This window comes from Muscardinus avellanarius, assembly GCF_963383645.1.
Source record: "Muscardinus avellanarius genome assembly, chromosome: 6".
Lineage (NCBI taxonomy): Eukaryota > Metazoa > Chordata > Mammalia > Rodentia > Gliridae > Muscardinus > Muscardinus avellanarius.
This window is the reverse complement of record NC_137791.1, coordinates 18365205-18380132: the sequence shown is the minus strand read 5'-3', so window position 1 is coordinate 18380132 and position 14928 is coordinate 18365205. Positions and strand designations below refer to the sequence as shown.

Here is a 14928-nt window from a genome sequence, read left to right as displayed (position 1 = left end):
ACATCAAAGACATACTTGTTATGAAATAAGATGTAATTATTTACTTTTAATTGCTTTTAGCATTTGAATTTTGCCTAAAAGGACAAACCTATGTAACATTTCACATACCTGGAATCCAGTCCTTTATCACTTTTACTTTTTCTGCTTGACTTTCTTTAAAACCTTATATTGGTTGTGGAGGAACAGGGCAGCGAGGCTGTCTTTGGGGGATGAAACCCAAAGCCTGTGGTTAGTGTTGAAACTAGTGCTGCCCCTGATGGGCAAGACACACTTTCGGCATCTTGAGCACATCCAGGTTGGGGCTGAGAATGGGAACAGAATTGTATCAAGTGCACCAGAGTACATAAAAGACTCTGGTAAACCATTTGTGCAGAAACCAGTGAAAATACTGACCCCACATCATTTCTCTCTGAGTTAACTCCATTCATGTACAGATTTGTTTTCTTTGATAGCCTATGCCATCTCTATTTCAATGTCTTAGCCCAAATTTTCTCCCAAAAGATATTTCCAAGTTTAACTAAACTGAGGTCAATATGTAAATTGAGATTAAATCTTTAGGTTAGAACAGAAGGTAAGTTCCAAGGGCCAGGGAGATAATTATTGCTGGTTTGGGAGAATTTGGTTGTGAAAAGGACTCAAGAAAGAAATACCAGCTATGGACCAGTCCATTGTCTGTTCGGAGAGGCTGGGAAGCAGGAAGCCAGGAGTACTGAAGAAATGAGATTGATCATAGGAGCACTCGGCGGCGCTTAAGGGTTGGAGCTAATGGGATCCCTATGAAGCTGAAATTGCAATTTTAGTAAAGAGGAAAATGAAGGAGGAGAAACAATAGGAATTATGAGCCATGTTAAGATATACAAATTTAGGAAAGATATGTTGAGTGTGTGTGTGTGTTAGAGACAGACAGACAGACACTGAGGATTAAACCCAGGGGCACTCTACCACTGAGCTATACTCCTAGCTTTTTTCATTATTGAAATAGGGTCCCACTAGGTTGCTGAACGTCTCATTGAATTGCTGAAACTGGTCTCAAACCTGTAATCCTCCTGTCTCAGCCTCCCAAGTACTGGGATTACAAACGTCCACCACTACACCCAGATATACTGAAATTTGTGTGTGTGTGTGTGTGTGTGTGTGTGTGTGTGTGTGTGTGTGTGTGTTTGGTACCAGAAATGGAACCCAGGGGCTTTCTACCACCGGGCTACACTCACAGACCCATTTTATATTTTATTTGGAAACAGGGTCTCACTGAGTTGCTGAGAGCCTCACTAGGTAGCTGAGGCTGGCTTCGAACCTGTGCGATCCTGCTGTCTCAGCCTCCCAAGCACGGGGATTACAAGCGTGCGCCACCACGCCTGGCTATATTGAAATTTTAAATTAAAATTAAGTTATGTTTTAGTATTTCTCATTTGTTAGACCTTATATGAGAATAAATTCCATTGACTATGAGATTTATTGTCTTTGACTTGAAGGATTAGTAAAATTATTTCATTTGCCTAAACATAATATCACAAGAGAATGAGATACACTCCTTTCTTTTAGGAATCTGTGGACAAAGTTAAATAAAAATCACATAAATTATGATTGTTGGTAAAATATCACACTATAGTATGGATAAAAAATGACTTTAATATTCAGAAATGAATTTTATAAGTACTTTAAGCTGATCACAAATCAAGAGGGAAATCATTTTTTCCTCAACCGTGATCTCCCAATAAAAATTATGTATTAAATACTAACCAATCTACTTTGCCTTAAATTTAGAAAGTTAGACAAAACTTTATTTGCTCTTTGTTGATACCTACCAAATTTGGGGTGCCTGCAAGAAGAATTTATGAAAGTGAAACTGACTCCATTAGCAATGTTTTCTAACTGGTTCAAAGTAATTCTAACTCTTCTTTCCTTGTTTTACAGCTTGGCTCTTCCTCTTCTGTGCCTTTTACATCCATTTTTTCTCAGCTTTTTGTGACCGTTGTGGTTCCTCTCATTATTGGACAGGTAAGGCCTCCGATTCTGTGGGGGTTTTTTCTTTATAGATAAAGTTGTGAATCCTTATGTAACGTCGGGGCAATTGAGAGAAAGGATCTTCAGATGAAGAGGCGATTAAATGGAAATATATGACTGCGAAGGTTTCATCCATCACAATATTCTCATCTTTTAATTTTTTAATTTATATTAATCTGCTTTGCAATTAGCTATATATAGTAGCTACTGAGCAGACTCTTAAAATTGAATGTAAGACTAGAGTTTCTTTTCAGATTCTTAGCCAATAAAATTAATAGAAATTCTACTTTAACTCCTTATGACAAATCACTCATAAGAATGTAATCGAATAATAAGCATGTACATTTTCCATTGGTATTTTTGCTTGTTGGTTGTTGTTTTTTTAATTTTTTATTGGTGTATTTTAGTCATACAATTACTTTTTTTCATTGTGGTTCCTGGGGATGAAACCCAGGAGCATTCTACCTCTGAACTATACCCTCAGCCCTATTTTGTATTCTTTCTTTGGAAACAGGCTCTCACTGAGTTGCAAAGGGCCTCACTAAGTAGCTGAGGCTGTCTATGAACCATGATCCTCCTGTCTCAGCCTCCCCAATGCTGGGATTACAAGCGTGCGCCACCACGCCCAGCTTCATAGTCATACATCTTAAAGGGGTAGAAGATGGTAGAGGCATACATGAGTGATGTGTGCATGTTGGTTGGTTTTAAATCATAGGAAGCCACAATGATGAAGAGCAGAATTATTGTATTCCTGAAATGAGTGGTTCTCAGGGAAACAGCGTATTAGAATAACTCAGATTACAGAGATTAAGGACAACCAGATTTTAGACTTGGTTTTCTTTTTCATTTTCTGTGTGACCTTGGGAAAATCCTTTCAGCTTGCTGGCTTCGGGTTCATACTTATTAAATCTTTTGATAATAGTACCTAACTGAAAGTATTGTTCTGAGGGTTAAGTGAAATATACATGCATCTAAAATTCCTGGAATAAACCAGGCATGGTGGCACACACTTGTAATCCCAGTACGTGGGAGGCTGAGACAGGAGGACGGCAGGTTCTTGGACAGCCTCAGCTACTTAGTGAGGCCCTCTGTAACTTATGAGACCCTGTCTCAGAATAAAGAATAAAAAATAGGGCTGGGGGTGTAGCTTGGAGGTAGAATGCCCCTGTGTTCAATCCCTAGTACTGCAATAAAAATAAAAAAAATAAAATTCCTGGAATAAGCCAGGTATGGTGGCACATGCCCATAATCCCAGTCCTCGGAAGGCTGAAACAGAAGGATCGCAGATTTGAGGCCAACCTCAGCAACATAGTGAGACTCTCATCAACTTAGTACAATCCTATTTCAGAATAAAAAAAAAATAGGGCTGGGATGAAATTCAGAGGTAGAATGCCCCTGGGTTCAGTCCTCAGTACCAAAAAAGCAAAAAGTTTCTAGACTGAAACTGAACCTGATACAGACCAATGCTCTAGAGATTTTGTCATCACCACCATCATTAGCAGTTGGCTACAAATATGAAACCGAAAGCAACCTTTTGAAATATGGCCTACACGGATTATAAATAGTGTTTAGAGAGTGAGTGTTTATTTGCTGTCTTTGATCAGGCAGTAAGCTCTGAGCCTCAAGGTGTCTATGCAGGAAATTTCCTGGGGAGTTCCTCTGGGAGAGGAAGGAAGTAGAATCAAAAGGATGTCTCCCTAGCAAGGCCTCCATAGGACCATGGGAGCGCCGGAGGGGCTCAGAGCCGTCTCCCGCCCTCCCTACTGATGGCTGCCACGGAGAAGACCTGTGCTGAGATCTTTAATCCACAACAAGCTCTCTGTGCCTGTGGGTAAGCACACGGCTCTGGACAGGACTCCACAGGTCAGCTCCATGGGCACTGGGTGTGCTTGTCCTATACTTAGAAGAGGGAATACGTTTAAAATAATGTGGAAAATTTAAAGGCCCTCCAAGAATGCCATTTAGTTATACGTAAAGTGATCGTTGAAAAAATACTTTCTCCGCAGTGCTGATCATAATAATGGGAATTCTGAATTAAATATTACATCCCCTGCCTACCTGTCCAATGCTACCGAATTTCTATCTTGAATTTCCCTGGCTTTTCTTGATTCCTGCTTTTTTTTTTTTTTCTGGTTTGTTTAGTTTTTTTTTGTTTTGTTTTTTAGTACTGGGGTTGGGCCTAGGGCTGCTCTACCACTGAGCTTTTTATTTTTATTATTATTTTTAGACAGGGTCTCCTTGAGTTACCCAGAGTGGCCTTGAACTTGCAATCCCCCTACCTCAACCTCCGAAGTAGCTGGAATTTCAGGTGTCTAGCACCACACCCGGCTGTTCTTTCTGTTCAATATCTCTTTACTCACACTCTTCCACGCCAATTTATTACTCATCCATCTCAAAATCAAGCCTTCTTGGAACCACATGATACCTGTTTCTCTGGTGATTCTTTATAGCGGCATCTTATTTGAGTTTTTCTCGGCCCTTCCCACAATATATATTCTTTTGTATGCTCGTCAACTGTCTCTCCCATTAAACTAGAAGTGCCAGGAGTACAGGGACCGTATTTGTTGATTGGCCATTGCATCCCCAGATCATAGGCACCCAATGCATTGTGTTGAATGGGTGACTAACAAGATGAATGGGAGTTCTGTGGTCCAGAAGGGACGTGCTTTGTCTTACAGTGGCTTGAGTGAGTCTACCTGTCCTCATCTCTATGCAGATTAAGCAGTGAATAGCATTAACTTAAGTCCAGATTTATTTTCTTGGTTCTGAAAAGAATTCCACATAATAATTCAGAGCTCATAATTTTTCTTTTAATTGGATCGTGCCCTATTAATGATTAAGTGCTCGACTTACAACCTATGGACAAAACAAAAAACAAACAAACAAACAAACAAAAAAACCTACGCCTAAATCACTCAATTTGTATAGAATGATATAACCTATGTAATTAAAGAATATCCAGAGAAAACAATGGATTGTTATATTGCCCAAGCTTCACACAAAGCAGTAAAGCATTTAGTAAATTGTAAAGAAAGAGAAATAGTTTTTTAAAAAAAGTAGTATATGTAGTATTTGCTTGTTTGTTTCTAAGTACCAAAGTAAAATAGATGGGAGACCAAGGAGATAGAAAAAAGGCCCCAGAGCCAGGCGTGGTGGTGCACACTTGTAATCCATGCGCTTGGGAGGCTGAGACAGGAGGATTGCACAGGTTCGAAGCCAGCCTCAGCTACTTAGTGAGGCTCTCAGCAATTTAGTGAGACCCTGTTTCCAAATAAAATAGAAAATAGGTCTGGGAGTATAGCCCAGAGGTAGAAAGCCTCTGGGTTCCACCCCCAGTGCCACCAAAAAAAAGGGGGGGGGGCGGAAGAAGAAGGAGGGGAGGTATTAGGGAATGAAATTGACCAATTTATGTGCATGTACAAATATATCACAATCCCACTATCATCCTATTATAATGCACCAATAGAAATAAATAAAAATAGCACAGTACTTTGATGCCATTCTTCAGTGAAGAAACCTGTAAGCTTCACCCACCTGCCCTCTCTTGTATTATAGCTTTAGGAATTAAAAGTCACCACCCTGGCCGGGTGTGGTGGCACACACTTGTACTCCCAGCATTTGGGAGGCTGAGACCAGAGGATGGCAGTTCGCGGACAGCCTCAGCTACTTAGTGAGGCTTTCTGCAACTTAGTGAGACCCTGTTTCAAAATGAAGAATAAAAAATTGGGCAGGGGGTGTAGCTCGGAGATCAAATGCCTCTGGGTTCCATCCCCAGACCCGCAAAAAAAAAAAAAAAAAAAAAATCACTACCCTGTCACCATGTCTGGAAGCCACCACACAGCCTTGCCCCCCTCCTTGGGGCCCTACTCTCTCACATCCAGTCACTAAATGCTGACTTTCTGCCTCAGAAATCTTCCTCATCTGTCACCTGCAGCCCTGTTCATACTGCCAGAAAGAGTGGCACACCTTTGACATCTCTTGTCTAAAACGCCGCACCCCCCGCCCCCAAACCAGTCTCTCTCTGCTGTGAGGCTCTTAATTACCACCCAGTGCACGTTCTGCCTCCAGGCGAGTCCTACAAAAGTGAATCCGGCTGGGCGGGGTGGTGCACACCTGTAATCCCAGGACTTGCAAGCTGAGACTGTGGGATCACAGGTTTGTGACCAGCCTTGGCAACTTAGGGAGATGCTCGGCAACTCGGCAAAACCCTGTTTCAATATAAAAAGTAAAATAAAAAAAGAGCTGGCCTTAGAGCTTGGAGGTAGAATGCTATAGCTTGGTGGTATGGGTTCAATCCCAATACCACCAAAAAAAAAAAAAAAAAAAATCAGATCATGTCATTTCTCTTCCTATAAACTCCCCATGGTCCCTGTAGTCAGCTCCCTGCCTGGCCATCAAAGCCTGCCCAGCCTTGGCCCACCTGCCTCTCCAGTGTCCCCTCCCCACCTCCCTTCACAGGCCGCCCTGGCCTGAGCAGAGTCTCCCCACTCCCTCGCCTGAACCCGCCTTCGGCTCCCCCCTGCCTTATTTTAGTGTCTCCATCTTTTTTGCCAAGAAACGTCCAGTTTCCTAAAGAGCTCCTCTCTGATGTGAAGCCGCCTGCCCTGGCTTCCCTGGCCCAGACTAAAGTGCTCGGCTCCCGTGGTACTTGATGCATAATATTTATTGGGACAGATTATAATTTATCTGTGAACTTCCTGGAAGCAGAAAACTTAGTCATCTTAACGTTCCTGTCTTCTCACTTGTGCCAGACACTCAATACCTGTTTATCTATTGACTCTGTTATTCCATCCCAAGTGGTGGTCTCTATAGGTTACTGCTTATAGGAGGATTTAACAACATGCTCAAGAATAGGCTGTGAGGTGTATAAAAAGACTGGCAGGAGGGAACTTTGAATTTACCCACAGGGAGCCCCAGCAATCACTTTTCCTAGATTACCATTTGTTCAGGGTATTTATACATATATACATATATATATAATATATATTATATATACATATACATACTATACATATAAATATGTATTATATAATATGTTATATAATATATATAAATATAGAATGTTTTATATAAATATAAGTATATCTATATATAAATATAGAATAATATATATAAACACACACACACACACACACACACACACACACACACACACACATATAAAATCAGGTCTGTATGCAGTAGATACCCAATAGTGAGGACTTGTTTTCCTTTCCTAGCCATCACCTAAAAAACAAATCTGGAAAAAAACCTCTTTTTAAAGTATATTTGTGGGGTTCTAGGGCCCCACAAATGCGCAGACCCTCCGATGCCCAAGTCCTTATATAAATGGTATAGCATTTGCATACAGCGTGTGCACGTCCTCCTGTGTACCTTAAGCTGCCTCTAGATTACCTACCCATACAATGTAATGCTGTGTAAATAGCTGCTGTACAGTATTGTTTAGGGAATAATAACAAGAAGAAAGGTCTGTGCAAGTTCATTAGAAAGAAATTCTTTTCAAATATTTTCAGTCTGAGGTTGGTCAAATCCACACATGTACAACCCATAGATGTGGAAGGCCAACCATATATATTACTTTTCAGGATATTAGTTCATGGGAAAATAGATTGTTCTGAACTTTATTTGAAAGCAAAGCCACACTTTCAGCACCCTCTCTTGGCTCTTGTCTTTGGTTCACCTGTGCTGCCACTGGCCCACAGGAACTTTAACAGGGGACGTGGCACATGGCACATGTGTGTGTTGATGCATTGTATGAGCTGCTCCATGGAGCACGAGTCCTGGGTGCTGGGGTTCCATAGGAAAGAGCTACCCATGGGCAGGCCTTCCAGGACAGGCAGTGCCTCCTCCGCCACCAGCTCCTCAGATCATGACTGGACTGAGTGGCGGTCTTCACTTGTGTAGATGTTGTAGGGTGTGGCAATGCTACACTTCAAAGAATATATTCACCTCATCCTCATCATGGGTTTGAGTATTTGTTAGCGAGATTTTTCGGGCAGGAGGAAATACAGAATATTCAAGGAGGGATTCCTTTTTTCTGCTGCACACAAAAATGCTTTTAGACTAGCGATGGGCTTGTTAGACCATGATTATCACCTCAGGCAACCCATGGTTTAGGTACTGCCTCCTCATATACTCTACTCCTAAGTCTTCAACCTCATCAAGATCCTCCCAATCAATTGGCCTTGTATCTATTAGGGTCTGGCTCTAGACTGTCTCACAGTGTCTCCTATGTTAAGAGAGCTTTGGGGAAGCAATTGGATCTAGAGACCTCTGACTCCTCAGTGGATGAATGCGTTTATGACCAGAATGGATGACTGGAGGTGAGACCTAGGGGGAGCAGGTAGGTCACTAGCTGTGTGCCCTGGAAGGTAGCTTTTCTTCAGTCTTTTTCTTCCTTTTTCTCCGTTCCTTCCTTCCTTCCTTCCTTTCCTTCTCTCTCTTTCTACTTTCTGTCTTCTTCCTTCCTTCCCCTTACCCCCACTCTCCCTCACTCCTTCTCTCAGCTTTCCGCCTGCCATGAGCTGAGCAGCTTTCTCCCACAACAGCTCATCATGCTCTGCCTCGTCCCGGGCCCAGAGCAATGGAGCCAGCCAACCATGGGCTGAACCTCTAAACCATGAGCCAACATAAACTCTTCCTGCTCTAAGTTGTGCTTGTCAGGTATTTTGGTCATAGCAATGAAAAGCTGGCTAATATACTATTGGTCACTGTCCTTATTACTTTTCTTTCCTTCTTTACTTTTCTCTTTGTTTGGTGTGTATGTGTGTATGTTACTGGGGATTGGATCCAGGGACATTCTACCTATGAGCTACACCCCCGGCCCTATTATATTTTTTATTTGGAAATAGGATCTTGTTAGTTGCCGAGAACCTCACTAAGTTGTCAAAGCTGGCTCCAAACCTAGGATCCTCCTGTCATTCTGATCACTCCTTTGCAAATATTCTCAATTCGTCCACCATTTCCTCCCCTTTTTTATTGCATGGAAAAGCCCAACCCCAGTTAAATCCAACCCTGCCTCCTCCATATGTGTCACCGAGCTAGATTCCACAGTCCATCATTGGCAGAACTCAACTTCTTCAACACATTTCCTCTCCATTTTACTTAATTCACAAAGGCCCAATCACACATCTACCAGAGCAACAGATTTCTTTCTTTCTTTCTTTCTTTCTTTCTTTCTTTCTTTCTTTCTTTTTTTTTTTGGTGCTACTGGGGTCCCTGGAAACCCTTCTACCCCCGGGCTACACTCCCAGGCCTATTTTATATTTTTATTTGGAAACAGGGTCTCTTAAGCCAGCGAGGCTGGCTTCGAACCTGCGCGATCCTCCTGTCTTCACCTCCCAAGCGTGGGAATTACAAGCGTGCGCCACCACGCCCGGCCAGATCTCTGCGTCTAGTCCCATCTTATTTTAAATTCATGGACCCCAATTTAAAATGCCCTGTTAAATCTCCCAGAAATTCTAATCTAGAAGCCAAGCATAGTGCTGAACACTTGTAATACCAGCACTTAAGCTGAGACAGGAGGATCTGTTCTCGGACAGCCTTAGCTACTTAGTGAGGCCCTTTGCAACTTAGTGAGACCCTGTTTCAAAATAAAGAATAAAAAATCGGGCAGGGGGTGTAGCTTGGAGGTAGTCTGCCCTGGGTTTAATTCCGAGTACAGAGAGAGAGAGAGAGAGAGAGAGAGAGAGAGAGAGAGAGAAGAAAGAAAGAAAGAAAAGAAAGAAAGAGGAAGGAACGAAGGAAGGAAGAGGAAAGGAAAGAAAGAAGGAAGGAAGGAACCCACTCTACTTTCATGGAAGCATTCTTTTTCTACTGGCCTAAGGAGTATTTTACCCCTTTCTCTGTTTTTCAAGACCCATTCAGTTGCCCAACACGCTCCCTCCTGCCCTTGCACTTGGGTCTCGCTGACGTTGCTTCTGTTTCTCAAACACCCGAGCCTCCTTCCTTCCCTCTGCGGAGCCTTCTTACTGGCCACTGCCCCTGCTCGGGATGCCTCGCCACCTTTCATACCCGAGAAGGACCTGTGTTCACCCTTCCCCAGCCGCGGCCTGGTCGCCGCCAGTCACTCTCACACTCGGGTTAAACTTGGGCTTCGTCTGTTTCAGTCTCTGCTTTTTTATTTCTCTCTCCAGTCAGAATGGATGACCCGTGAGAACAGGGACCTTGTCTTTCTCGTCCATTTTTTTTCTCTTCTCCTGACTTGCCTAAACTATGCGATGTGATCTTTGAGGATCCTGCCAGAAGTGCTCACGTGGACTAGTGCAGAGAACACGGATTCCAGGCAACACAGGCTAGTTTCTCAACTGTTACTAAGGGCGCCATGCTGTGAAAATAGACGTTTCCACAGATTCTTACCGCCTCCTTTAAAGTGAAATGTCGTCTTTACCTCTTAAACAAATAACAGGGACTAGAGGGCAAAGGAAAAATACCAGGGGTATGAACTGAATATATTTTCCCTAACTTTTTCACAATAATAAAGCTTTATCATTGCAACTTTGGGGTTATATTTTTTTTCTGTGTTTTCCCCATAAAGTACTTTCTTCAGGCTAATGTCACTGGGGACTGACTTCAGCATGCTGTCAAGCATTTACCATGCCGCTGCACATATGATTTCTCTTTTCTCTTTCTCTCTCTCTCTCTCTCTCTCTCTCTCTCTCTCTCTCTCTCTCTTTCTTTTTTCAGTACCAAGGATTTTAACCCAGGAGCATTCTATCAATGAACCACACCCCCAGCCCTATTTTTTATTCTTTATTTTGAAACAGGGCCTCACTAAGTAGTGGAGAGCCTTACTAATTAGCTGAGGCTGGCCTCAAATCTGCGATCCTCCTGTCTCAGCCTCTCCAATACTGGGATTACAAGTGTGCACCACCATGCCCAGCTCTGCGCAGGTGCTTTCTAAACCTTACTTTCCTGTCTTCAACAAGGAGCTTCCCATCTCCCCACCCAAAGGCAATGACTGGGGGATGGGTCATGTTTCCATAAAAGCGTAAACGATCGCTTCTTCTGACAAGTGTAGAATGAAGGCAGTTTTGTGTGGTCGTGGTGTTTTTCTGTCCTTCTGACAAGCCCTTTCCATACATCTAAGTGCTTATGACAAATACTTATTTTATGCATTATATTTAAGAGCGATTTATGAATAAGCATTAATGAGCTAGAATTGCCACTGCCTTTTATTATTTTCCCTCAACTTGGATAGTTTTCAAAAGAACATACTAAATCCTACTTATTTCCCTAAAAAGTAATATTTTTGGAAAAAGCATATCTATATGTTAGCTGTTATTTCTATTAGTGATTAGCTTCACAATTTGAGATGGGACTTTCACTTCAAATATGCTTCAGCTATAGTTGAAGTGAGTGAGTGAGTGTGTGTGTGTGTGTGTGTGTGTGTGTGTGTGTGTGTGTGTTTTACTGGCTATTGTATTGAACCCAGGGGATTCTACCTTTGAATCTACACAACCCCAGCCCCATTTTATCTTATTTTTTATTTTGAAACAGTGTCTCACTAACTTGTGGAGGGCCTCACTAAGTTGTTGAGACTGGCCACAAACCTGCGATCCTCCTGTCTCAGCCTCCCCAGTACTGGAATTAAAACCATGTGCCACCACACCCGGCTTTTGTGTTCTTAATGCTAGAAAAATGTCACGCTTATAAAATTACGTTTGACGTGAACGGTTTTCATTGCTTCTTATAAACTGCTCATTTTTATAAATTTCTCATCTATGAAAGAAAAGTACCTATTACATTACGCAGTGATTTATACCAGTAAACACTGATAGAAACCTCCCTGAAATGGAACCTGAAAATATCATGAGGCATCATTTGCCATGCGCGGGCCCTACTGCTGACAAGTTTTGGATTTGTTCAAGTACTGAGTCCTCACTACAACTCCTGTTGCATCTTTCCCACAGGTGAGGCACAGGGAAGTTAGGGGATTTGCTCTCGATCACAATGTAATTATAGGGCGGGGTTCAAGGTCAGGTGCATTCCGAGGCCAGAATCTACCCTGAACCCTAGGCTAGTTTCCCTCCAGAAATAGAGGTCACCTTGTACTCACCCACATGGAGAGCTTTTTAACACCGTATAGAAATTGCCTCTCTCCACTGTAAACTCAGCAGGATAATATCAGGTCTCCCCCATGAGAATGCAGGGAAATCAGAGTGGCAGAGAGTTTTCAAAGAATAGATAACAAATGTTTATTGTACCCATCTGTTATTATTTCTACTTCTTGCAAAGTATATTATTTTGCATCTAATCAGTATTTACTACAGCCTGTTTTTTATGTTTTTTTTTTTTACTAGTCGTTGTAATTATACATCACCGTGGGGCTCAAAGTGATACGAACGTATATGCGCACAGCACTTGTGATTCCCGCCACAACCAGCCTTCTCCCCTCTCCCCTCCCCGTACATGTTAGTGTCATTGCTACCGATACTTTCATCGGTGCACATAGCACGATTTGAGCTTTGTTTTATTTTGGTGCTGAGGATTGAACCGGGGTGGGGGTTATCCTACATCTGAGCTATACCCCTAGCCCTTTTTTTTTTTTTTTTCTGGTGGTACTGGGGTTCCTGAAACCCCTTCTACCTCCAGGCTACACTCCCAGACCTATTTTTATGTATATTTTAAATTTGGAAACAGGATCTCTTAAGCCAGCGCTGCTGGCTTCGAACCTGTGCGATCCTCCTGTCTCCGCCTCCCAAGCACGGGGATTACAAGCGTGCGCCACCACGCCTAGCTACCCCTAGCCCTTTTATTTTTTAATTTTAAATAGAGTCTTGCTAAGTTGCTGAGGCTGGCCTTCAACCTGCTATCTTCCTGTCTCAGCCTCTCAAGAAGGCCTTATGTGCTACCATACCTGGCAATGCAACCCTTTTAAAAGAAAAGTATTATGTAATTTGGATTTGATTTCACCTCTGACAACAGGATATTAGTGAAGAGACAAAACACTTTATGAAAATATATGAATATAGCAATTGAAGAACATAAAGCCACCTTGAAGGAAAATAAATGTTAAATTCAGGTTTCACATGAAAAATTATCTATCATATGTCCTCACTCAAAAATCAATTTATAAATGTAAAGACGGAGTAGAAAGAAAAGGTAAGGAGATACCTTGACAGAAAAGATTAAGAAAACTAAAATGATGGATATTAAACTTCATAGTTATCGTGGTTAAGAACGTTCTTCACCCAAGACATGTCATTTTTCCATACTTCCAACTTGGAAAGTCATGTAGTCATTTAGTATGTAACTCAGATTATCGGAAGTACAGAGTCAGATTTAATTTTTTTTCTTTAAACTTTCCTGCTGCTTAATATAAATCAAAGAAAATAAAAATGTTAAAGATGAGACAATAAAATAAAAACCTTCCTGTGGAAGACTTTGTTTTTTCTATTCCACAGAGAAAAAAAAATATTTGTCACTTAATTTTCTATTTTTTGTTGCCTTTTTGTTTTTGTAAATTGAACTGGGGGAGGGGGTATTCTACCACCAAGCTACACCCCTATCTTTTTTTTATTCTTATTTTTTGCTTTGGAATGGGGTCTTGCTAGGTTTCTGAGAGTCTCGTTACACTCCTGAGGCCAGTCTAAAACCTACAATCTTCCTGTCTCGGCCTCTCAAGCACTGGGATTACAGGTGTGCAGCACCACAGTTGGCCGTCACTTAATGTTTAATGCCTCAATTTCTCTGAGCCAGGAAGACAAATGAGTTAGTATACACTAAAGAAAAATACAACTGCCCACCTCACCAGAAGACCTCTTCCTACCTCATATTGCTTTGTCTTTTCTTCCCAAGAAAGAACACTGAGGCATCCGCACCAGGTTGTGTTCATTCATTTCTTGCGAAATCTTGTGTCCCCCCCCCATAAGTTTATTGAAAATTTCTCTAAGGCAGAGAGGTTTTGGAGAATTTAAAAATGATGTGAATTCTTGACAAACGGAGAATGATCGTGCCAAAAGCGTAAGATACTGAACTAAGAGAAGATGAGGTTTCCTGGAGTTCACAGCCAAAGCCTATCTCCGAGGCATGTCAACACCACTTCACCCACTTTTGTTTATGAAACATTTTAACACTCTCCTAACTACACAGCGCAAAAGCGGCTGCTTTGTGAATTTAATTTTAGAGAAAGATGGAAAAGCTCCATGAAGCCTAGAAAGATATAAAATGGTTTACTCAAGAAACACAGACAAGTATCACAGGAAGGCTGAAACTGCTGAAGGGCAATCTGTTTCCCTCTGCAGTTTGTGTTACATTTGTGGGTCTGCTCAGTTCCCAACTTCTTAGTTGTTTTCTTCATGGGGATTAAGTATCCAGCATTAGCCTGCAGTTGTCTTTAGAAGAAAGGCATCCGGGCAAGGAGAATTCTAGAGCGTTTGTTTCTTGCCGTATTGAAAGAGTCCCACTCCACTAGGAGACTCTGAGCGATCTGTAATGAGAAAGAAACTTAGCCAGGCGTGGCGGCGCACACTTGTAATCCCAGCATTTGGGAGGCTGAGACAGGAGGATCGCGGTTTTGCAGACGGCCTCAGCTACTTAGGCCATTTGCGATTCAGTGAGACCCTGTTTCAAAATAAAGAATAAAAAATAGGGCTGGGGTGTAACTTGGAGGTAGAATGCCCCTGGATTCCATCCTCGGTACCAAAAAAAAAAAAAAAAGAAAGAAAAAGAAAAGAAACTGTTAGATTAACTAACTCGCCCATAAAGTTGATAGATTTGTCTTAGTTTTTAAATGGCTTTGGCTTTCAAGTTATACTTTCTTCATATTTATTTGTTCATTTCATCAGAGAGGGGCCGAGGTGGTAGTAGAGGGAGACACTTCTACTTTTGGACTTGAGAATCATACATTTTGTATAGGCTGTTGCACAGAGAACTTAGATGGTTTTTTATTGGTTTTGGGGGGGAAGGATGTTTGAATTTTTA

At 41.8% G+C, this 14928-nt stretch overlaps 1 protein-coding gene across 4 annotated transcripts in view; it reads left to right on the top strand.

Annotated features, from left to right (window-relative positions):
* SLC10A7 (solute carrier family 10 member 7) overlaps positions 1-14928 on the top strand; it is a gene marked incomplete at both ends in the record, with an annotated part of 258607 nt that overhangs the window by 199449 nt on the left and 44230 nt on the right. For 3 of the 4 annotated variants that reach the window (XM_080697885.1, XM_080697887.1, XM_080697884.1), the window contains one exon: positions 1915-1998. The exons of the other annotated variant lie outside the window; for it this stretch is intronic. In XM_080697885.1, coding sequence (XP_080554011.1) covers positions 1915-1998 — 84 coding nt within the window. The remainder of the gene's footprint in view (positions 1-1914; positions 1999-14928) is intronic. 4 annotated transcript variants of the gene reach the window in all.